The sequence below is a fragment of the Aphelocoma coerulescens genome, chromosome 5 (genome assembly GCF_041296385.1).
Source record: "Aphelocoma coerulescens isolate FSJ_1873_10779 chromosome 5, UR_Acoe_1.0, whole genome shotgun sequence".
Taxonomy (NCBI): domain Eukaryota; kingdom Metazoa; phylum Chordata; class Aves; order Passeriformes; family Corvidae; genus Aphelocoma; species Aphelocoma coerulescens.
Genome location: NC_091019.1, coordinates 50,133,020 through 50,158,700, shown reverse-complemented (window position 1 = coordinate 50,158,700; position 25,681 = coordinate 50,133,020). Strand labels below are relative to the sequence as shown.

At 35.9% G+C, this 25,681-nt stretch overlaps 1 protein-coding gene across 6 annotated transcripts in view; it reads left to right on the top strand.

Annotated features, from left to right (window-relative positions):
• The window catches only part of EML5 (EMAP like 5), a 111,739-nt gene that overhangs the window by 46,102 nt on the left and 39,956 nt on the right, over positions 1 to 25,681 (top strand). For all 6 annotated transcript variants that reach the window (XR_011151445.1, XM_069018049.1, XM_069018048.1 and 3 more), the window contains exons 14-27: positions 4,746 to 4,932; positions 6,717 to 6,822; positions 8,072 to 8,165; positions 11,103 to 11,203; positions 13,141 to 13,343; positions 14,432 to 14,543; positions 15,586 to 15,713; positions 17,430 to 17,571; positions 19,342 to 19,494; positions 20,295 to 20,426; positions 21,714 to 21,802; positions 22,503 to 22,679; positions 23,539 to 23,740; positions 25,423 to 25,549. Coding sequence is in view for 5 of the 6 variants with exons in the window: in XM_069018049.1 (XP_068874150.1) it covers positions 4,746 to 4,932; positions 6,717 to 6,822; positions 8,072 to 8,165; positions 11,103 to 11,203; positions 13,141 to 13,343; positions 14,432 to 14,543; positions 15,586 to 15,713; positions 17,430 to 17,571; positions 19,342 to 19,494; positions 20,295 to 20,426; positions 21,714 to 21,802; positions 22,503 to 22,679; positions 23,539 to 23,740; positions 25,423 to 25,549 (1,953 nt within the window). In the remaining variant the exon portion in view is untranslated. The remainder of the gene's footprint in view (positions 1 to 4,745; positions 4,933 to 6,716; positions 6,823 to 8,071; positions 8,166 to 11,102; positions 11,204 to 13,140; positions 13,344 to 14,431; positions 14,544 to 15,585; positions 15,714 to 17,429; positions 17,572 to 19,341; positions 19,495 to 20,294; positions 20,427 to 21,713; positions 21,803 to 22,502; positions 22,680 to 23,538; positions 23,741 to 25,422; positions 25,550 to 25,681) is intronic.

Here is a 25,681-nt window from a genome sequence, read left to right as displayed (position 1 = left end):
CTTTATAATGGCACTTAAACAATTTTAGTAGGACTCCACATGGAATGCTTAATAAATTAATTGGCTAAGAAGAGTTAATAGTCAACTCAGCAGTTTTGTCTGTAGAAGACATGTAGTCTGAGTAATAGCATTGGAAATAATGACAACTGGGAAGCTTGGTACAGAGTTGGGGTTTTTTATTTCTTTTTGGTGCTCCAGAATTCTCAGGTGAAGATTTTTATATCTGTATAGAAAATGCATTAAGGTGGGTAGCTGCTATATGTAGTCTTTAAAATTTGGTCTAAAAATAAAACCAAATGATCCTGAAGAAGATGTAGCACAAGCAAGGTCCCTGGATCTTTGGTATTATTGTTATTTCCTTCACAACAGAAGTGAAGCTTGACCAGAATATCCAGGAATGACCAGAAGTAGAATGTCCTGTTGAGTTCTGTCTGATTACCCAATGGGCATCAAGAAAACTAATGAAGAATCCATGCTGAACAACAGATTTTTCTCAATGTCCAGGCTGTTAACTTTAAAGTGACCCACATCCAAGTGAGTAATAGGCATATTCTCTGATTCAGGAGGTCTGATTTGCTTCATCTTTCTTTAGCTGCAATGGAAATGTCTTGGATGTTCCTTGAAAATCTAAGAAGCGGTACTTTTTTTAATTAGGGGAATTAGAAGCTCTTTTTCTTTTCTTTGTTTTTGAGCTTGTTGGTCTTGTGTTTTGAATTTGTCAACTGCCTTGAAAGATGAACTTTTAAAAATCTCTTGATATCCTGTAAGAAATCTTTTAAACCTCTGGTTACTTCCTGTTTTGGAAGGGGATAAAATTTGGAGCGTGTGAGCCAGCTTCTGACTAACATGGATGAGGAAAGAACTTCTGTTAAGAGGTTCATCTTTAAGTGTGTCTTTCTCTAAGAGATCTGATTCAGTCATGATCAGAAACATGTTATTAAATTGGTGTACAAATTTGACCTCTTTTTGACTATTCCTGTGTTTTAATTCTGCCATGTCTTTGGTAGGGTGGTGGTTCAGAAACATGAACTCTTCAGAAGAACCGTTTTCTTGGACTCAATGCTTATTATGCTTTCTTTCTGCTGGCAGGAAATAAGGATGCACATGTAATACTCATGCCCCATATTCTCTCAAAGCTATGCTGTTGATTTCACAAGAATGATTTTTTTATATTTTTGAATATTCATAGAATCATAGAATGGTTTTTCAATATTCAAAGGATTTAAGCACAATCTAGTTTGAGTTTCAGGATATTCATTGAACTAACCTTACTGTAAGATGAAATTTGGTAACAGTTTCAAGATGACATGGGAATGCTCTTTAATGAGAGCCTTATAACACCTTGCATGGATTCCTACAAGTACCTACAAATAGTATCTGAAGGGAATAGCCTATGAGTGTCTCCTCTTGAGAAAGCACTACTGCTATGCAGAATAGTTTTTAAAAAATAAAAGTCTCCACCTTTGTACTAAAGACTCTGTTCTCAATCATGTTAGTTTTGATATTTGGTTCTTCTAGAGATTTTTGGGGGAGGGTTGGACTACATCTGGAAACTTCCCACATACACTTTGAAGAGTAACATGCAAATTTTGAAACTCTTAGAGCATTAGACAAGCTATGGACATTGACTCTTTTCCCAGAGAGGACACTACTTGTGAAGTTGCCTGTTAGTTGGATATAGATGTGTAACTTGCAAATGTGGGTACAATTCGGCTTCATGCTACAGAATTCACAGTTATGTGCTCAAAAGGAGATGTTTTCATGTGTATATCTAAACTTCCATCACAGTCAATGGAGATCCAGTTAGTAGTCAGTGGAGCATAAGAAGTGATTTGGCTCAGGTAAAATGAAATGCTGATGGTTGGCCAGCTGAGCAGCCCTGCAGGTTCAACTGACTGTGTTGACTACAACACTGTTGATTAAAATGTAGGAGTTAATGTGTCTAACGAACACGTGAACACCTATGCTTTAATCTCAAATTGAATGCAGCCCATGCTATTCATGACTTTGGTAATGGTAATTTTTTTTTCCTATGCAACACCGAGGAAGCTGCATCTTCTTCTGATAGTTACTGTTGTATTAACTCGAATCAATCCTGGATCATTAACTATGGCAGAATGCAGTCTTATATCTATTGTGCCTTCTTATGTATTATCCAGTAACTACAATACAGAACTTCTCATTATTATTTAATTTATAGTTGCTAATCAAGATGCCTTGTAAATTTCTTTGTTTTGTTTTCTGCATGTGAATAGATTATTTCTCTTAATGCTTTTTCTGACATTAGCTAGTAATCTCAGTTCTAAATCGGTTAAATAACATGGAGATGTAAGTATTTTGGAACTGTGTAGAATATTCTTAGGGAATGATCTACATTGAAATATCCTTCTTTTCATTGCTGTTTAACCTAGGCCCATCACTTGCCCTCTGGTGAAAAGAAGCTGTATAGTCAAGGAGTTAATAAACTGGCACATGGGAAAGACCAAATGTCTTTAATTTGGTTACAAAGAGTCTTTGTTGGCACGGCTTGATATTTTGGCAAAATATGTTGTATTTTAATTATAAACAACTGATTATACTAATTTTTGTAATAAATAGGGGAAATCAACTAAAATTAACTTCTGTCACAAGAAGTTATAGATATAATTAATAAGAACTATTTTCCTGCATCCTAGGTACATTTTGGATATTTTGAGCAGTCCTGTGATACGTGACAGTGATGTACTCAGTTTTGCTTGGTTTAATTTAGGGTATATAGGCAATTGTTATGATGAGCTGGGAAAATTCTGAATTTCTTGGTTGCATGTAGGAGGACCTGAAACCCTTTTGCTGTCTTCATGCATTTTACTTTTATAGGTGACTGCTAAGCTTGCAAGAAGTTGCTCAATGTCCAGTATTTCTTTCAGCATACATATTTTCATAGCTGTAGAGTAGGGTGCATTTTTGCCTTTTTTTTTGGCTTTTTTTTTTTTTTTTATTACTCTGTGTTTGCAAAGGAAATCCAGTATGTTTAGCAAAGCACAGTGCAGAGTGAGGCACTGGAAAATGATGTCTGAACAATAGTAGGTTCATGTATCTCCTCTGGCACTGTGTCTGCCTTTATAATCCCTGCCCCTCATGGAGTGTTGTCATGTACTTAAAATGGTGATGTTATATACTGTGATAGGTTATTTTTGTTTTCTTTCTTCACAGTTACTGCAGGTCATTGTATAGTCTGTTCCTTAAAAACCTAGTGGCTGTACATTGAGGCAGGCAGATAGCATTTTGGGTTAGGCAGAAATCAGCTTCAAAACATCTGCACATGCTGCTGCAGGGGAAGGTTGTTAGTGAAGGGTGTGGGTGGAGGGAGAGCAAAGCAGGACTGAGGAGTCTGCACTTGTGAGTCTAAATTGCTGGTCACTTTGAGAAGAGTAGGGAGCAGACGTATAGATGAGCCTCAGATCAAATGTAAAGAGAGATTCTGCTAAAGACCTTTGAAGGGACAATAACGCAGGAGAAACTGAAAAGTTGCTGGATTAGGACCAAATCTGAAGTTAATAACCTGCCTGTGAATACCAATCTAAACAGTGAGTTGAAGGGAGCCTTATTTAAAAGCTTTTATTTCTGTGCTATCACAATTTTTGCTGGTTTAGGAAGTTCACTTTTCTTGTTTGTGATCTAATGAGACCCAGCTTTGGACTTCACAGTATGGCAGACAGTACAAAGCTGGGAGGAGAGGCTGGCAGACTCAATGGCTGTGCTGCCATCTGGACAGATTAGAGAACTGGGTAGGGAGGAATTTCATGAGCTTCCAAAAGTTTGAGATGCAAGTTCCTGAAACACAACATTCTTCTTCTGGAGAGCAATGGACCTGGATTATCTACTGGTGTGTTTAAAAACTTCGTGTAGTGATTTTAGTAATTTTTCTCTAATCACATACAGTGACATAAGTACCATTGTGTGTAATGTAGGTGAGCCAAAAGAAATACATTGTGTTCAAATCTGCTCCAAGTATGTGCTCTGTTGTTTTCCAGTAATGGATAAGATCTAGCGTTTATGACCATGGATCCATGATTTTTGGAATGTTCATTAAACTAAAGTTGGTCAGTTGCCTTACAGATTCATTACTTCCCCAGTGCATATGGTTGCACTGTGTACATAAGGAAAGATTTATATAACTTCATGATCTTAGTCACATCTAGGAAGAAATGAGTATACAGAGACAGTGCATATGGACCTCAGTTGGGAGTTGGCCTACTCATGCCAGTTCCTGTATCAGTACAGAAGGCAGACAGGTGTTCCTTCAAAAAAAGAAACTGTTCTAGAAAAAATTTATGCATTTGTTTTCTGTTATCAATTTTCCAGAAACTATCATGTTTTGCTGCCTGATTTTTGAGCAGTAGGAGAGAGCCAAAACTAATACTTTGGACATTTTCTGTTTCACTTAACTACATGTTGCATGCCCAACTTCTCCACGTGGTCTGAAAAAATTGCTAGCTATTACTTTCTCTTCTAAACTAGCTGTGGACAGTAACAATTAAGCGCCACTTTTAAACTAGTGCTTGTAGTACTGATATCTGAATAGTAAATTAGATTGGTAAATTGGTGTTCCTTTGGGGAAGTATATTCATAATTTTAAAACACTGAAACAGTAATTGGTAAGTAATGTGAGTTTTATGTGTGCAAAATTCATCCAGCATAATTTTGTCTCAGTTTCAGTATATATGTTTATGACTTTGGTGAAGAAACCTTTTTTCTTTAATTAGTTACAGAGGTTACGACTGTCGAAGCAATCTCTTCTACACGCAGACGGGTGAAATTGTATACCATGTGGCAGCGGTGGGAGTGGTGTACAACCGGCAGCAGAACACACAGCGCTTTTATCTAGGTCATGATGATGACATTCTTTGCCTTGCTATTCATCCCTTAAAGGACTATGTGGCAACAGGCCAGGTAGGATTCATGTTTATCTGCAATAATAATCTGAAGTTGTTACTACTGAATTAAGAAAGGCCTTGGAGGTCTTGGGGGAAGAACATCCAGTCTACATTTATTCAGGTGAAGGACTGCATTTCTGTTGCAGATGGAATCATGGTAAAAAACTGACACAGAAGTGTTTTTTACAGTTCTTTATATTATGGTAAGAGTCTATAGTTCATAGTTTATCTGAACCTCTTTTAAAATTAAGAATAGATTAATATTTTTTATTCAGCATTATGTTGCTGCTTCTTGATAACTGGTGGAGGAAATGTGCAGATAAAATATATTTTTTTAACATCTTGTTTGTGAAGTTAGCTATATTAGTATTGCATTCATTTACTATTCCATAGTGTGAAGTTAGCAGTTGTTATTACAGTCTGACATTCCATTTTAATGTATTATATTTTTCATTATCAGTTATACACAAACTATGTACTGTTTGTGCATACAACAAAGGGACGTATATTGCTAGAGTTCATTTTATAATACTACTACTAGTAGTAGTTAATTTTGTCTTTTGCCAGAGAGTTACTTTAGGTAAATTATTTTCACTCACGTTTTCAAACAAGTCTTCCGGTAAATATTTATACACCGGGACTTGAAGGTTTGATCTGATATTTCAGGGTTTTTTATTTCTGCTTATCATTTTTATCATTGTTGCCGTTGTTTTTATATAATAAATTGGAAAACATGTGAATTGAATTTTTTAATAGAAATAAACCGTTGCTTATAATGCACTTGATTTCTATAAAAATGTTGAGATTAACATAACTCTGTAGATCAGTTAAGAAATTAGCCCTAAATAAAAGAATTGAGTTGATTTAATTTTGGGGTAGTAAAGGCTATAAATAAAATGTCCCTGAATTTACATTAACTTATGCTATCAGCAGAAAGATACACTCCATTATATACTATTTTACATGTACACATTATGTGCTGTTGTATACTATGTTACATGAAGAAACTAGGTAGTGCAGTAATCAAATTCCTCATGCCACACTGCTTCAGATTTTCCTGATAGTGGATGTTCTGAAAAGCTTTGCAAATATCTCATGTTAAGTTTGTAACAAAACCAGAAATAGATCCTAGTTTTTCTGAGCCTTAAATACAGGAGAGTTTTGTTCTGGTTTTGCAGTCTTGTTATTTGTGCGCTGAGGTGCAAACCCCTTGGAATAGCAAATAATCTTTTAAGTACTAATACTGCTTTTGTACATAGTTGAAAAGAATAAGATATAAACCAAGTTTGTTACCTACATTAGTGAATTCTAGTGGAAATTACTACATAGGTATCAGAATTATATACATACATATATTATATATACATATATTACTACATAGGCAATCAGAATTTGCCTTGTAATGACACCAGAAAGGAACAGAAGTCACCTTGATTTCTCCAACGTAGAGAAGCTGACATACGAGCAATAAAAATAACCTTTTATTTTTAGACAGGGAGTGATTGATGAAAAATTGATGGAATAAATATGCTACAGTGCAATCAATGAAGGGCTTTTTCTTTCCCCCCCCGGAGGACTTTAGTTAATTGTGATTAATGTGCCTAAGTCAGCTAGGAAGTGGTATTTGGGAAGCGGCAAAAAGAATAATGTACAGCTAGCCAGACAGCAGTAATACTAGAAAAATTCTATCACTGTAATTTTTTTCAAATACTTTTGGAACTATTTTTGATGCTTTTTAAATAACTATGTAAAATAACTGAGAAATGGAAAAAAAATTAATATGAATATGTATACTTTCAGGTCGGTCGGGATTCCTCAATACACATTTGGGATACAGAAACAATAAAGCCACTCTCAGTATTAAAGGGCTATCACCAGTATGGTGTTTGTGCTGTTGATTTTTCAGGTAATAAGTATTTATTTATTTATTGACACTTTTCCTTTTGTGTGTGAAAATACAAGCTAATCAGTTCTACTGGGAGATTGGGGGTTCCTTTACACCGAAAATTTTGTGTTAAAAATATTCCCCAGTGTTCAGTGTCAAATGGGAGAGGCTGTCTTAAAATGAACATTCATTAGAAAGACCTTTGCAGTCTTGCACATAGGAAATGCAAGAACAGGTTCTGTGCTGTTTTACAGCTGAGCTGAGCACTTCAGAATTTCTTTTGGTTGTATGAGGCAGGTGCACAGATCTGGAGTGTTGTGCTTGCTTTGCAACTGTGTAAGAAGATTTTTGAGCCAATTGGTCAGGTGTGCAGTTTTTTCTTTTTTAAATGAAATCCTGAAAGCCATTTGGGTAGCACGCTGATACATTCAGAAAGTCCAGTCACAGAGATGTTCTGGTCAGAAACACAGGCTCCCTCTCCACCTTATACTAACATCAGAGACTATCAGTTAAATCCCTTGAGATTTTTACACCCCATACATTGAATTCCTGTACCAATATTAAATTTCCTCTGCTCCACTAGCTTCTACTCATTCTTTAATTGTATGGATTTACTGGGTAAGATCTCTAAACTCACAGCGAAGATGTGTGATCACAAAGATGAATGGTTTGTGGTCTTTGATGATTCTTACTTTTGTTTCTCCTTTTTCAATATATGACTCTCATTTCTCAAATTCTGGCATGGATATATAGCAGTTTCAAAGATGGATACATGTCAGAAAATCAGTGATCTTGAGTGAGCACAGATAGCTTGTTTATTGGAGGTTAATGTGGAATATGTGTCAAAACTTTTCCAAAACTTCACAGTACTACTAAGTTTAAGGGCATTTCACAAATTTCATGATATTGCTTCAGTCCTTTCCTGTTCAAAAATGAACAGAGATTTTCAGAGTGAACATAAAATTTTCACAAGAACAACCTATGGTGAATGTTTTTGTGCAACTGTGTCAGCAGCTAACTGAACAAGGGATTTAATACAAACAGAGAGCATCTAAGTGCGAATTTTAGACAGGATAATTCAAAGTCCTACACTTCATCCAAGTTTAAAAGCAAACAGATGAAAAGGCATGCCTCTAAACACATCATGTGCTTATTTACCTGTTTGTACATTCTTCTTATATTTGTGGAGTTACAGTATTTTTAATATGATTTCTTACTATTGCAACATAGTTATCTATCTACTCTCTTAATAATAAATTTATTATTCTAGCGGATGGGAAACGATTGGCTTCTGTTGGAATAGATGACAATCACACTATTGTACTCTGGGATTGGAAGAAAGGAGAAAAGCTTTCAGCAGTAAGGTAGGAATTTAACTATGTTTTAAAGTTTGTACCTAGATTTAGTGACAGTAAGAAAAATATATTCATTAAAGAACAAGAGTTCTCTTAATAAAATAGCAGTTTCTATTACTTAAGTGATACAGGCAATAACATTTATCACAACCTTAAAAGTTTCTGTGGAAGAAGTAAATGAAGGTCTGGTAGTCAACAAGGACTATTACAGTGGTGGCTCAACTGGTGAAGGACGAAGGCATAGAAGACATTGCTGTGTTCTGAAATAATTTCTTTAAAACTCTGTGCACTTCTGTTTGCCCTCTTAAAGATGGTGGTTCATGGTCTGTTCAGGTCTTTTTCATCAGAGGTCACACCTTTCTTGGGATAGTCGTTTGCAGTTGTTTGAAGAGTTCTTTTTTCTTCAGGGTTCTTTCCTTTTCCTTTCTGAGTCCTGAGAAGCGTGATCTAACTTTTAACTCAACTCTACTTTGAACAGGAAATTTGACTAAGTAACTTTCAAAGGTTAAATATTTCGGAGGTTTCTTCGCACAGATTATTTAATATATGCTTATTAAATGAGTTTAATACACAAGATAGAACCCTATTTCTAATTTTGAGTAATGTTATTGAAACCTTTAACTTTTTTCTTTTCCTAAGGATTTATTGCTTTAAATAGAACAGTAGTATGAGTGGTTTTTGCCCCATGCTGTCTGGATTCAGTGTTTATACTCTTAAACATTGTTCTAGGTAGATTTAAAAGAGATTTATTACTCTCTGCAGTACAATGAAAAAAGTGTCGGCTTCCTTTTATCCATTAAGTTCATTATTGCTACTTAATTTCATTTACTCTCATTTTATTTTTAAACACATGTTGAATTTCTTCTTCACTGAAGAATGACTATTCTGACTAGATGATGTAGAAAAAGAGTACTTCCTTCCCAGTTACTTGTCAAAAGCCCAGTTAGCTTGGCTTCTCTGAAGACATTTGTCTGCATTTCACCTGATTTTTAATTTTTTTTTTCATTTCTCCTACCCACACAAAGGAATTGATTGGAATTTTTGAGAGCAGCATCTGTACTTTGAAGATGACTGAGTTTAGGAAGAAACTGCTTCATACTTTCACCCACTAGTTCATCTAGTGATCTGAAAGGACAGAAAATAAAAGATTTTTGCCACTTTTGAGCAAGGAGCAAAAATTAGGGATTGGGGGCTGTAGTGGTTTGGTCGAAAATCCTCATTACTGTTTACCTTCTGTGAGATAAGAATTAGGAGAAACGCAAAACAGGCACCAAACTTGAAAGAATATAAAGAAGTTTATTAACAGACCTAAAAGAAGAAAAAAATTATATCACACCTTCAGAACTTCTCCTCCCCCCACCTTTCTCCCTTCTCCCAGTGACAATGTAAAAAGACAACCCTTGAGATGTTCAGTCTGTTTATCACTTCCATAATAACCTTGTTCAGTCCATTTAGGAAGAGGAGTCTCTCTTGCCCATGCTATGAAAACATTATCACAACGAGACAGCCGGCCGGGTTGGTTCTCTGCTTGCATGTGAGTCCCTTCCCCCGACTTGCAGCTTTTCCCGCAACTGCTTTCGAGGGTCCACTCTTGAAGTTTTTTGGGGTACAATTTTAAGGTTGAGCTGTTCAGAAATAAAAGTTCTCTTCACCCATCTCTGGGAGCATTTCATCTCTAAGAACAGAGGCCCTTCTCGTTCCGTGGGAGCAAAGGGTCTTCCTCATCTTCATCTTTAGGACTATCTCTGGGAGCATCTCTAAGAACTGAGGTTTTCTCCTTTCCCATTTGGAGCAAAAGTCCCCATCACTTCCATCTCTCCCTGTTTAAACTTCTCGTGAAATTACAGCTGCGTCAGCATCTGCCTATCTCAGTGTAGGTGCTTTTGCTCCCATTTTCAAAATGAGCAAATTGAAATAAGATTTATGACTTTACTCCTTTAAGTGTCATTATGAGCTGTCAAAGATCTAAACGCCATACACCTAAACTTAATGCAAATGTATTTTCTTTGTCAAAGGAAATGCCTCCTGGTGCATCTTTGAACTAGCATAAGTCACCTGCCTTGGAAACTGAAGGGTAATGAAAGTAGACCAGGACTCAGTATGTCACTTCTTTGGCTTTCTGCTTCCTCATTATGAACTATTAGTAATGATTTGAAAGTAAATGTTAACAAGATAGAGCAGTGTAGGAACCCAGAGTGCCGAGAATATTTCTCTGCCTGTTTTTAAGGGTTCTTACCCCCCTGAACAACACTGTTTTAACCTCCAACCTTGGAAAAAATTATGAACGATCAGACAAGAACTAGAAAATACAGTGGTGTGAATTAGGTGATAGACTACTATGTAAGATTGTCACAGGGTGAAAAATTTAGAGGTTTTGGGCTTCTCTTTGTAGTAAATAGAGAAGAGTAAAAAATACCAAAATGGAGGATTGTTGTTGTTCTCTAAGCCTTCTTCTCCTTCCTCTACTACTCCATGTTCTGCACTAAAAGTAGTTTGGAATGACTGGATAGAGAATTCCACAGTTCCTGCCCGTGTTACTGAATAATTGGTAGGAAAGTGAAAATAATATACATTTTTAGTAACTATTGGTTAAATTATCTTTAAAAGGCTGTGTAAATCTTGATAATTAGACTTCTCTCCTGCTTTCTGTGCTGTATGTTATGCCTGGGTAACACTACTGGCTCTGTTCCTCTGATAAGACTTAATAAACAATAAACAATAAACTATCCGGCAGCATTGAAACTCCAGGAAAAGTCTTGGTTTATCTTTGAAACTCCTTGCAAGGACTTTTAGAAAATTCTCTCCGATCAGGAGGGATTTGATTTTTGGCACGGTTCAGTGTAAGAGCAGGTATACATAAAAAGAAAACCCCAAAACCCCACCCAAACCTATTTAAAAATATTAAGAGTTATACTTTTTTAAAAATGATTTTGCTTTGCTTTTCAGGGGAAGCAAAGATAAGATCTTCGTTGTTAAGATTAATCCTTACATGCCTGATAAATTGATTACAGTTGGAATTAAACACATGAAGTTCTGGCGGAGAGCAGGTAAGGACACTTTTCAGAATTAGAGCATTTTCTGTTACTGAAAGTATAACTATTACATCTCTTACTGTATGTTTCTTGCATGAAAAGCAAATGTTTTCTCTGTATATCTCTTAGTTAACATTGCCCTAGCAGTAATAATGTTAATTAACATTATGGCAGCAGTGGAAATTCTTTTTAAGATCAATTTGCCGTGGAGCTAGAGCTATGTAAGTAGAAAAGACCCTGCCTTTTCTACTGTCTGCTTTTATATCTAGTAATAATATAGCATATCTGAAAATTTTACAGTGCTGCTCTAAAATCATAGAACAGTTTTTGGAAGAAGGACCTTTACAACACATAGGCTGTAAAAAGGCACAAGTGTAAATAATACTAAGGTTATAAAAAATTCACATACAAAATTCAGACAAAGTACTTGAAGACACATCTGCCAGTTGAGAGCTCTTTGTCTAGACACCTCCGTTGATCTTGACAATTAAAAACCAAGGTTATTTGTGCTTGAGAAATTCTGAATAGTGAAAAACCCATTCCCCGATACTTGTGTGAACGTCGTTGTTTCACACTTGAAATCATATATAAAGAGATATGTGCTACAGAAGACTAGCTTATCTGCTAAGAATGTTCTAATTATTCATGCAGAATTTATGTACATCAACTCACATGAGTCCTGATAAAGATTAATTGTGTAGAGAAAACTCTGTGATGAAAAAGATTACAGTTTTTCTCCAACAGAAATTAATCAAGATTGCCTGAAAGCAAGCTGTTGATGTCTGAATAAATTATTAATTTCACAACTGAGCTGGCTATCTATAGAAAGAACAAAGTGTCTCAGAATATTTACTAAAAGAACTGCTATAAATTCTTTAGAAAGAAATCTTAACTATGATAAAAGCCTGGAGATGGTGATTTTGAAGAAAGAAAGGAAATGGTTTAAAATGCCACTTTTCTCTCTGGCATTGCTCAGTCAGAGGAATCAGATTTCTCTGGTGCTGCAGCCCATCTGTATGAAACTTCAGTGGCTCACTGGCAAGGCAGTCACCCCCCAGGAAACACACTCAGCAAAGTTATAGTGAGGAGTAGAGTGTCAGTGTACCTTAACAAATGCCAGCTTTCTGCAGTAGAGCAGGTGCACTTGATTGAGAAGTGACATGAAGTACATGCTCCGGACTAAATTGTCATCACTGCCTAGTGAGGGCAGAGGGGTTCCAAGACCTGACCTCTCAGTACAAGAACAATGTGAAGTGTCAGATCCTGAGGGACTTCCATGTTATACCACATGAAGTTTCCCTGTTTTGTTTAATATCACTGTGATGATATAAATCTGTCTTTCTAGCCAGAAGTTACTATGTGCTATAGCTGCCAAATGATTTTAGATATAAAAGAATTATAAAATTTATATACTTAGAAATATAGAATATTTCTATTATCCATAGACTAATATAAGTAAACCTCTAAAATAAAATTAGAAATCCTCTCACTAAACACATCATGAAAAGTGGGATGTGAAGATCTAATTTTTTTCTTCTTTCAAGACTATTCATTAGTAATTTCTATGAACTGTGTGTTAGATATTAAGATTTTTGTTTAGATGCAAATTTACAAATGCATTTTTTCTGTATATGTCCATGTGGGAATATGTATGTATTCAAATCCAGATTCAAGTCGTAAGTTAAAAGTAAGGTTGGGTCTTTTAGGTTTTAGTTTTTTGGTTGGTTGGTTTTGGTTTGTTTTTTGGTTGGTTGGTTGGTTTTGGTTTTTGTTGTAGTGAAAGTTGATGAATAGTAAGAAATTTTATTTTGTGAGATCTCTTCTCAGACTCAATTTTTTGGGGAGCATGGGTGGACTAAAAGAAAAGGACTTGTTGCTCTGGGTAAGGTTATATAGTTCTTGGAAAATAGTTCTAAGCAGATGTCTAATGACTTGTTTTTGGTCTGAACCAGGAGGAGGACTAATTGGGAGAAAGGGCTGCATAGGTGCACTGGGAAGAACCGACACAATGATGTGTGCAGTGTATGGCTGGACGGAAGAGATGGCGTTCTCTGGAACCTCCACGGGGGATGTGTGTATTTGGAGAGATGTGTTTCTCATAAAAACTGTCAAAGCACATGATGGTCCTGTGTTCAGCATGCACGCATTGGAAAAAGTAAATAAACTGCTGATTGTTTTTTTTATGTCTGGACAAAAAAGTCTATGATAAAGCTAAACCTTTCCCAGACTCAGGAATCCATGTCCTTATTTTCATTACTGAAAGGCCTTGTGTGGTCTGGATTCAAAATCGTGTTTTGTGTATGTCTCTTATTCTTGTTATGTAGCATGCTGTTTTTCAAACCCTTGTGGTCAGTGACATCTTACTCAGTAATTTTCATAACCTCTTACTAAAGAAACAACAGTAACTGACTTAAGCATCAGTAAGTTCAGTGGAATATGTGAGCTTGTGAGACGGGAAGAAGACCATACTTGTACTATTTTGTTTTTTAATTACTGTCTACTCATAGAAGAATTCAATCTGTAGATCACTAAGTACTTTCTCCAGATTCTCAGCTTCTTTTTAGCCGAGGAAAGCCTTTAACCATGTGCCTAAATGTGAATGAGTGTTCTAGTTAGACTATTTATTTGTTTAAAGTTAATGTATATGTTGGTGTTTTGCTTAGACCAAGTCACATTTGCTTAGACCAAGTCACTCCACCTCCCAATACTTGCGTTTCAGAATAGTAGCGTTGGACAATACATGTGTTACTCATACTGCAAGAACTGAGTGCTCCGAAGAAGAGTACTAATGATTTCAGTGCTAACCATACGTGTTGCTTCATTAAATACCTGTATGCAATTTTTAAAGACAGAATGGCAAAAATGTGCATATATTTGAAAAATATAAGAACTAATAAAATTTTTGTGAGTGGTACTAAGTTTGGTTTCGAGTAATGAGGTGAAATGCCAAAGAGATGTGGAGGCTAAATAGCAAGAAAACCAATATAGTATGTTGGTTATTTTATTTTTCTAGAATGGTAGCATACAGGTTAGAACTTCTAAATCTAGCCTGTGTACATGCACTGTTCAGAACTGTGCGGCCTTCATCAGGAGGAGAAATCACTCATTTTGTTGCTCCTGTTCTTTTCATCTCTAACATCTGTAGCTCTGTGCATTACAGTGTTGTATGTAGTCCATTTTCAGTATTGGCAGAAAAATTAAGGAAAGGTAATAATCTAGTGATTTTTATTTCTTTTCCCCCAGGGATTTGTCACTGGAGGAAAGGATGGGGTAGTAGCTCTCTGGGACGATACCTTTGAACGTTGTCTCAAAACCTATGCCATCAAAAGGGCTGCTCTGGCTCCTGGATCCAAAGGTAACAGAGACTTTATCTTATGTTGTGTTCTATTTTTAAAGTACTTTCTTGAGAAAGTACTTTGTGAAATTGCTTTCCCCGGTAAGAGGAAATCCACATTTGACATAATGAATACTAAAATGAGTTTTGCTTAAGCCTTATTGATTCTCAGTAAGTAATTTTTATATTGGGACAGGACTGGTGTGTTGTATGTCTGTTTGCACATTTGGTGGGTGCAGGTCATAATATTTAGTTTACTATTAGCCTAAGTTAATTGATTTAGCTTTAAGTTTCTTATCATCCAGGTAGGTTTTTTTGTTTGTGGTTTGGGAGGGGGGGGGAGTGGTTGGGGTTGGTTTGTTTGTTTGCAGTTTTGTTGGGTTTTTTTGTTTTGTTTTTATTAAAGTGGCAAGCAAAAAGCCTAATGTATTTCTGAACATGAAGTCTCTTACCTGATCTTTTTTGTTCTGGAGAAAGGAAGGAATTCAAAATTGTGGTTAGTTTTGTAAGATATGAGTAGTTAATTTTCTGTAAATGCATATGTCTTCTGAAATCATTAAAGAACATTTTAATTCCTATTTTTCCTGTTTCTACCACTTATTCTTGATCTTAATGCTAATTTACAGTTCCCTGTATTTTCATTCTGGATAGCCTTTTCTGTTCCGTCCCCTTCCCTTAAAGTTATGTTTGCTGTGTTCTAAAGTATGTGATTTGGTTTTCAAACACGATGAATGTAAATACTCATTAATGAAAACATTGTACTTCAGAGTGTCTCATTCTCATAGCTTGTTTGCAAAAAGCTGGATTTGAAGGTACTGTAATTGGTAGCAATATAGTAGTATAGTTGATGCTTCACATGCACAGAGTCAGGCTGATTAAACTTCTTGATATATTGCTAAATCCTCCCAAATGAATCCAGACATGTTGTTTCATGCAGGAACGTTTTCACTGTTTATTACTGAATAGCTTTTTCTACAGTGAGAAGGTAATGTGCATATGTGTGAAGAATCCTCTTTAAGGCATACTTGAGAATCTTCTGTCTTTTAACATTTTAATGTTCTAGGTCTCCTCTTAGAAGATAATCCTTCTATACGTGCCATATCGTTAGGACATGGTCATATTCTAGTGGGCACAAAGAATGGTGAAATATTGGAGGTGGATAAAAGTGGACCAATAACTCTGCTGGTTCAGGTAAGTGTTAAATATCAGTCAAATATGTCAAACCCTGAACACAATTTTATTTTTCAAGTAAAGACTTGTGGAGTAAGAAGCACTTTAACTACTAACGAAGTTAGTGAGTTACTATCACTTTTAGTTAGACTAGACCATTATGACTCCTTAATGAGCAAAATAGGACATAGGATTTCAGTACTGGTTTGTTCAATGAGTTCACCCTTTCAAACAGAGCGAGATCATATATCTGTTTTGGAAAAAAAAAAAAAAAAGGGTGTGAAAGTGAAAGAAAAGTGTGTGAAAAATATGGATCCTCTACTAAATTCCTTATTAACTTTTTCTGAGTAATAATTACTCTTATTTTTAAAAGTTGTCTCCTTGACATTTGTTTTGAGATTTTACTTGTAATTATGTAAAAAGTTTCAATTTTCTTTGCCATACCGAACAACTGCATTTTTTACTAAACAGATTTTTACATTGCATCAACACATTATTTTCTTTCATAGTTAGGTAAAAATCTCTGGATTCTCTCTTTTCTGAGTGGCCAGTGCAATAGATAAAGAACTGTATTTGTTAAAAGAAAATGTTAGAATCTAAGGTAAAGAAAAAAATCTAGTTCATAGAATAGTTTGGGTTGGAAGGGACCTTTAAAGGTCATCATGTCCAAACCCCCTGCAGTGAGCAAGGACATATTCAAATAGATCAGATTGTTCAGAGCCCCATCCAGTCTGGCCTTGGATGTTTCTGGGGATGGGGCATCTGCAACATCTCTGGGCAACCTGTCCTAGTGTTTTACTATCCTCATCATAAAAAGTTTCTTTATCTAGTCTGAATCTACCCTCTTTTACCTTAAACCCATTACCCCTTGTCCTGTCACTACAAGCCTTACTAAAAAGAATCCCCATCTTTGTCATAAGCCTCCTTTAAGTACTAAGAGGCTGCAACAAGACCTCCCTGGAGCCTTCTCTCCTCTAGACTGAACACCTCCTACTCTCTCAGCCTGACTTCGTAGGAGAGGTGCTCCAGCTCTTTGACCCTTTCTGTGGCCCCCTTCTGGACCCATTCCAACAGGGCCATGTTTTCCTGTGCTGAGGACTCCAGAGACAGACAAAGTACTGGAGTCTGACCAGAGTGGAGTAGAGGGGCAGAATCACCTCCCTTGACCTGCTGGTCACATTTGTTTTGATGCAGCCCAGTTTGCTTTTTGGGTTGCAAGTGCACATTGCCAGCTCATGTCCAAGTTGCTGTCCACCAAAACCTCCAAGTTCTCTTCAGGGCTGCTCTAAGTCCGTTTTCTGCCCAGCCTGTGTTTGTGCTTGGGATTGCCCTGACCTACATGCAGGGCCTTGCGCTTGGCTTTGTTGAGCTTCATTGCATGGGTCCACCTGTCAGGCCTGTCCAGGTCCCTCTGGATGTGATCCCTTCCCTCCAGCCTGTTGACCACACCACTCAGTGTAGTGTCAGCTGCAGACTTGCTGAGGGTGCACTCAGTCGCACTGTCCACGTCATTGACGTAGATGTGTGTGAGGATTATTTCGCAGTTTTCTGTAGTACTAATTCCCATAATTTTGCACAAGTAGCAGGGTGAATTTTTTCAGGTGTTCTGTGTTTTTATTCAGATATTTATTATCCTCTAAATAATGCATGCTCTTTTTTTTTTTTAACTTCCTTAAATGTATTATTTCCTATATCAGTTTAAAATAAAAAGAAACCTGATTCATTGTGTTTTTTCAGGGTCACATGGAGGGGGAAGTTTGGGGTCTAGCTACTCATCCTCATTTACCTATTTGTGCCACTGTAAGTGATGACAAAACCTTAAGAATATGGGATTTGTCTCCTAGCCATTGTATGTTAGCTGTTCGCAAATTGAAAAAGGGTAAGATGCTTAGTATGAAAAAATATTTATCTGATGCAATTGACATTTGCAAGCATTATGAATCTTTTGAAAGCAGGACTGAATAAATTCCTTTTTTTGATCAAATTATTTTATGAATGCTATGTTCATGAGTTGTGTAGCCCTTAAGCTAATGAATCTGTACAAAAAAAATTCTGTGTAGTACTGTACTGAAGATTATTTGCAATTGTAACTTACTTAAGTCAATAAATTACCAATAAAAGTTGAGCCAACTACATAAATGCCATATTGCTTATAATACTGCAAGGCTTTTTTGATAGTTTGAATCTAGAAATTTTTGGAAGAAATCTTAGGAGAAATGTTGAAATTCTCTTCTTTGTGAATATTTGAAGGCTCTGGAATGTCAAGAAAAGAGAAGTCATAAAATTTTTACTCATTGTTTAGGATATAATTAAATTCTATTTTGACAGATGGAAAATCTGTTGTAAGTGACATCATATAAGGTGATTTTTTAAGATTAGGCTAGACTGGCCCTGAAAAGCTTCTAATGCTATGTATGCTTTGCTAGACAAAGGAGTACAATAGGCTTTATCTGGTTGGCATTCAGCAATGCAGTTTAATTCAGACATAATGGGAAGCTTAACTGAAGATGATTTATATTGATAAAGTAATTGTAGAAGAGTTACAAGCTCACACAAGCGGGGATTAAACAAGAAAGTTTCTAGTTGGCAAACTCTGTTCAAGTCTTAAAGCTGATATTTCTTAATATTTTTAAGAGTACTGTTGGCAAAAAAAGTCTCTAATTACTCTTTGCTGATAAGACACATTTTGAGATGCTTTGGCAATCTTAAAAAGTACCTGTGTACTGTACAGAAAAAGATGGATGCTTCTGCAGACTGAGTCATGGAATTGAAATAATACTTGTTAATTATAAAAGGCAAGATCCAATGACTGTAAGAAAAATGTCTGCGTAGGTCAGGAGTAAATTCAAGAGCAGAAGGCTCAGGATGTTGTCGCTGATTGCAGGGTGACAATTGCACGTGTTAGTGAGGTATTTTTCCCGAGACATATTGGAGTAGTCATGTAATTTACAAGACAGAAATCAGGATATTTTTGGTGTGCATTTCTCTTCTGTGTTCAGCTGAATGCAATTAAATTAAAAGTTGAGAATGGAGGAGGGAACTACAGGATAATGAATGAGAAGCCTTGTGGTGAAGCCATCTAAGTAAAGGATTGCTGTCTACAAGTTAATCAGAGGAAAAATTAGTAGGAGAGAATATGTTAGTGGAAAATCCAGGCATGAAAAGAAGTCTATATAAGTTGGCCATATATAAATTTAGATTGGAAATTAAATTGTTTTTCAAACAATACTTGACGTGTTTATTGGAAGGATTCTATGTCCTAATGACTTACTGTTTGTGATAGCAAATTACTGAATTCTGTGAATCCAGAGGGTCTTTCCCAGCTGTGTTCTCCTTACCAGAACAAATGGTAACAAACAGGCAGCACCAGATACAAAGGAGAGCAAGTGAAAAATATACAGACAAGAGTGATTTATCTGTATTAGTGATGTAGAGCATGTATCAATTAATATGCAAATTCTAAGATTCTGGGCCTGTGTACCTGTTTATTTGCTATCCCAGCTTGGAAATTATTTTGGCAGCATCTAGGAAACTTCCTTGAAAGTTTTACAGTATAAGAATAGCTTTCCTTTACTAATGGAAAAATGGATCTAAAAGAAGTATAATGCACTGTCAATGTAGCTGAATGCAATTTCTTTATTCCTCATAGGAGGCAGATGTTGCTGCTTTTCTCCTGATGGAAAAGCATTAGCTGTTGGTCTCAATGATGGAAGTTTTTTGATAGTTAATGCAGATACCCTGGAGGATTTAGTCTCTTTCCAGCACAGGAAGGATGTTATTTCAGAGATCAGATTTTCTCCTGGTAAGTGATTTTTTTTTTTTTAAATTAAGATTTTATTATTGAGGTTGTTCAAGTAAGCTTTATCACATTTACGAGGTAAAAGTAATAAAGACTTGTAGTGCTTTTACATCTAAAAAATAGGTCAACAAAACTAATACTTGCATTTTGAAAGACCATAGTGTAAAGTCCTGTGTTGCTCATTTTAGGATGAGATTATTGGAATAGGTTTTCTTATAGTAACCTCCGGAATACAACAGTCAGTTTTAAATCATGAACATCCAGCAGCTCCCTAGGGTTCTACTTTATGAGCTACATAAGTTTGGCACATCACTGAGGTTATTGTTAGCTAATAAGAATACTTCAAACTGATGTGTCAGAAAGTTCTGACAACTTCTGTTTTCTTATTTTTCCCCCTTTAGCACTCCCAATGAGGCTAGGTTTTTTTTCCAACTCAAAATGCATGGCCTACTTCAGTTAAAATACTCATCTGTTGGAGAAATTTGATGCAAATTACTGATACCCATTCTCATATAACATTACTTTCTGATTCCCTAAGCCTTACCACTTTCTGAATGCCATAAATGCTTAAAATTTCAGCCAATTGTTTTTTGTAGTTTGAAAGTGTAATTATATAATAGTTGTGTATTTCATGCTGATTATGTGAGATGAAAATCAGTTTGTCAGGAAATATGTATAAATTAGCAAGCTGATGTTAAAGACTTCTAAGATGCATATAGCTAAATTCCAGAATTGACTTGTGTTTAATATGCAGAGAACTACAATTTTTTGAAAATGTTTTTGTTTATATTGATATGTTTTAGGGGCTGGAAAGTACTTAGCTGTGGCATCCTGTGACAACTTTGTAGATATTTACAATGTAATGAGCAGTAAAAGAGTAGGAATCTGCAAGGGAGCCTCCAGCTATATCACGCACATGGACTGGGACATAAGAGGTAAGTAGCATTCATTGTAAAAATGTACTGAAGATTGATTACATTAGAGGCTATTACAGTACATGTATATGAATTTGTAGTGTCACTGGCAGATTTGGTTCTTCAGCTTACAAATAGGCTCTCACATCATCTGAATAAATATTAAACCCATGATTTTTACTGCCACATACATATTTAGAAGCTGTGCAATTTGAAGCAAAATGGTGTCTCTATAGATTGGTTTGTTTGGATTTTTAAAAAAATCTCTCCTGTTTATTATTTGATTTCAGAAGGGCAGTTAGTGATAGAACAAGGGGAAAAGGCCTTAAGGTGAAGGAGGGTATGTTTAGATTAGATATTAGGAAGAAATTCTTTACTGTAGGTGTGTGAGGCACTGGAAATGGCTGCTCAGAGAGGCTGTGGATGCCCCATCCCTGATGGTGGTCAAGGCCAAGCTGGATGGGGCTCTGAGCAACCTGGTCTAGTGGCAGGGGGAGTGGAACTAGATGGTCTCTGAGGTCCCTTCCAACCCCAAACATTCTATGGTTCTCTGTTTCTACTTCTTGAATGTACAGTGTACAATGCGCTTGTATCTGTAGCTCAGGAATATGTATCCTTGTTGTCATATATAGCAGAAAGACCAAATTTCCTGTGTTCCAGGGTATTGATATGTGATTAATTAAAGTACTAAATTTAGTCCTGTTTCATTCAAAAGCAAAGCTGTGTAATTGTGCATTCTATTTGTTCATGTTCTTATTCCTGTACATAATCATTTTTGAAACAGTCTGATTTATTTTGAAAGTGTTATAAGTTAGCTGCCTTTGAGAATTTTGAAAAGGAAGAGGACAGAAACATTGGTGAGAATTTCCCTCAGAAGTGAAATAGTGTAAAGCTGTAAAGAAGTCACCTGCTTGGGATCAGCCAGTGGCCAGGCAGCATATGTGCTTCTCCATCCCAAGGGCACATGCATCAATAACCAGTTATCATAAACAAGCTTTGAATTGGACCCAGTGCATTTTGTCTACCATCTGATGGGACAGCCATGATAAGGAGAGAAAAGTGATGCATTTAGTACGGTTTTCAAAGGGAGGAGAAAGGGTTGTGAATTTAAGGTATCAAAGGACTTCAATCTCTCTAGAAGACCATTCTTCCAGATCCATTATTTATGTATGCAGCTTTTTCCAGTAGAAACAAATAATTGATGTAATGCAGTTAGCAATAAAAAATTCAAAATAAACTTTCTTTTTTCCTTCTGTGAAATGGAATCTTCTATGCTAACATACAATATGTATGTCATATGTTTTATAGGGAAACTTTTGCAAGTCAATACTGGTGCTAAAGAGCAGTTGTTTTTTGAAGCCCCTCGTGGGAAAAAACAGACAATTCCTAGTTTGGAGGTGAGAAACTGTACTCTGTTTACGAATTTGAGTTATGATACAGCCATCTATACTACATAAGAGGGAATGATATATAGAACTGTAATTTTTAACTTTTTAAATAATAAAATATGTAGGGGATTTCACATTTTTCTATTAAGTAACAGACATTTGGCTGACAGTCATGGAAATCTCACAAGGCTTCTGTGTGCCTTTTCTGGTACTAAACACCTTTGAAAACCTATTGCAGATTACTTAACTCTAACCTTGCTGTGGAAAACCTCATGTTTGTCTTTACATAACAATATAATATAGTATACATAATACATATCGGCTAGCGTAGTATATTGTAGCTGTAATGTTGTTTTGTTTTCTCAGACATAGAGCATAATCACAGGGCAGGGAGCAAAAATGGATACTTTTCAAATAATATTTTCCATGGCATTGAAAGGCAGTGTTGGAAAATGTAGTTGGGGTTTTTTTAGCCTGGAAGGCCAGGTAAGGTAAAAATTTTCAAAATACTTCTTTAGGTTTTGAAATGAAAAGTTAATAGAGGTAAAATTATATGTCTCAAATGAAGTCCTGAATATTAAGAAAATAAGTGATTAGTATATTAAAATACTGTCTTTTAGATAGTGTAAGGACTTTTTCTAGAAATCAGATATGGAAGAAAAATTCCTGAGAAGAAGTATGCTCTATCTCAAATGGGTTGTTTTTATAGGTAGAAAAGATTGGCTGGGCATCATGGACAAGTGTTTTGGGCTCTTGCTGTGAAGGGATCTGGCCCATAATTGGTGAAGTCACAGATGTAACTGCTTCATGCCTCACGAGTGATAGTAAAGTATTAGCCACAGGAGATGATTTTGGATTCGTGAAACTGTTTCGATACCCTGCTAAAGTAAGTAATTTTCAGCTGTTTATGGAGACTATTTGTTGATAAATCTGCCTTTTCAAAACTGTGAAAATTCATCACTCAGAAGAAAATAATGCTTTTATATATTTTTTCTCCTTATGATCAAAGAAAGCATTCAGAATTACATTGCAGTTTGCTGTGCATTAAACTTGAAATTAGTAAGAATGATCATTCCAGGTCAGACTACAGAGCCATCTCATGCAGTGTCCTGCTGCTGACTTTAGCAAATGAATAAGAAAAACCTTAAGAATGGGCGTGCTTTGGAAGACAATGAACATCTCTTTCTCACTTGGATTTCCTTCATGATTTTAAGGACCTTCATTCTGTCCAATGTCAGTCATTTTTTTTTCTAAGATGAAGAGCTTTAATATTATTTGATCACACATCATAGAAAAGGTGTTCCAGAAGCACATTGTATTTTTACTGCTTTTCAAGTACCTCTTTTTCTGTATATTTATTGGTAAATGTGTCTTCAGTTTTGAAATGTTGCCATGCTAAGGGTGGTAACAGTACACAAGTACTGACTCAAAATATTGTTTGTGAATTTTATTCCAACTCAGTTAGATTATTGTCTCTCTTAGGAAAAGTAATCCAATGTTTTTTGCTGGAATCTGTTTATAAACTAATTCTTTCATGCTTGATATAGAGATAAGGTTAACATTTCATGAAGTTGCTATAGGAGGGGCACTTGGAAATCATGTGTTAAAATCATATGAAATACAAAAAACCTGAAGTACGAACTGTAAAGAAGTTAAGATGTTGTCATTGTGCACTGGCAACTCATTTCAGTTTTGTCTAGCAGACTGGCTAAATTGGATCTTTGCCTTTTTTTCCCCCTTCTTAGGGAAAGTTTGGAAAATTTAAGAGGTATGTTGCTCACAGTACCCATGTGACAAACGTCCGCTGGACCTACGATGACAGTCTGTTGGTCACTGTTGGAGGAGCAGACACCTCTTTAATGCTGTGGACTTACGAGATGGAAGGACATCGGGAAAGCAGGCAGTGTGACAGTGAAGAGTCTGATCTCGATTCTGAAGAAGATGGAGGTCAGTGGTAATTTATGGAACTAGCTGGGTTATGCTATTTCAATCAGATTTATTAATGGAGAACTGCAAATTTAGAAATAATCATGATTTATAGATTGTTTTGATCTTAAGTAGCGAAGACTCTTCAAAATGTTAACTAAAATTTGGTTTTGGGGAAAGGACTGATAAACTGCTGTGAAGAAAATGATAACGAAGTGTTTGAGTTACTGCTTTGAGTCAGAGTACATGAACAGACTCTTGACATCTTTTAAATGAAAAGATACTAAGTGCCAATTATACATAGCTACCCAAAATCTTTATATAAAATGGAATTGTCACCATTTAAATTTGGTCACTAATTCTAAAGAAATTAGATTAAAATCTGAGATCATAGTTGTCTTGATGTTATAGTATCTGCTTCCCTAACATGGATGCATAGGAGACTGAAGTAGACTGATGTTTATATATCTATTGCAAGGTCATAATATCGGCAGTTATAAAGTGTTAATTACATTTTGTAGCATTAATTTCTGCTGGGTTTGCCATACTTATGTTTTCTTTTTCATGTTATAATTCCAATGGTTGATGAGCCTCCAGACTTGTTTTCTCTTCTCCCAAGTGCAGTTTTTCCTCCTTGTCAATACCTCAGTGTTCAAGCATTTTTAAAATATCACTGCTACTCTTTAAATAGTTCTGTGTAATAATTAACTTCAGCTGTCACTAAAATGTGCTAAATGACCAAAGAAGTATATTAAATATTAGAGGCATATTGAGCACTCATTGGAAAAGAATTTTTAATCACTGTCTTTCTTCTTAAAAGTATTGATGAACACATCCAGAAAGTAATTTAATTGCCTGTAGGAGGACTTGTCAGCTTTAAATTTTTTAGTCAAAAATTGAAACCTTCAGAGTTTCTGTTCAGCCTCTGCTTGTGAATTGTTAGAACATCTTAGCCCTATAACCTCCCCTAGGCTCCGGTGCTTTTCACAGAACCCTCTTGAGCTGTGTGTTCAAAAGTACTCTAAAAGAGAGCGAGGTCTGTGAAGCTCTAGAACAAAAGACATTGACATCTTTATCCACAAAAGTTTCTCTTGGTCAGGTCCTATTAATTTCAGTTAGAGTTAAGAACTATTCACAGTCACATTGTTGGCATTAGTAGTCTCTATCTTTGAAAAAACAAAATAATGGAGGGTAAGTAACAACCCTGTCACTACTTAGCTTTTCCAACATGGTTGTTTTACTATAGTAAACATCATCTTGATGTGCCTTACTGTCCCTAAGCATTGTGTAGGAACCTTGTGCACACCTATAGATTCCATCGTAGTGGATGGATTCTGGAACTGAGAACAACCAGGCACTGAATCTTACAGGTGTTAAGAGCAGGTGTCAGGTAGTGAGGTTCCTTGTTAGTGATTGTAGTTAAGGCCAACCAAGCAGAAATGGAGTAGCTTTTAAAGTCCCTTGACTCTATTAATTCCTTTTCCACAAAGATATTGTAAGGAGTTTTTTTCTTTGAATGTCTTTTATTAACAACGTTCATGATTCCCAGCTACTTTCTTTCTGTTGTGTATTTATGTTACTGATAATCCATGCTATAATTGCTTTTGTAATCTAGAACATTGTTGAAATCTGCACGAATTATGGTTAAATTGTTGTTCTTGTAGCTTATTTTGGTTTGATACTGTTCCCTCTGGTTTTGTTAGGTTATGACAGTGATGTGACAAGGGAAAATGAAATTAATTACACCATCAAAGCCTTATCAACAAACATTAGACCAATGTTTGGAATTAAGCCTCATCTGCAACAAAAGGAGCCAACCTTAGATGAAAGGTAATTACTATATTATAAGCCCCATCTGCAACAAAAGGAGCCGAAGTTAGATGAAAGGCAATTACTAAATTACAATTCTAGCCAAGAAATCAACCTGATTTTTTTTAACAAAATTATAGTGGAATATGTAAT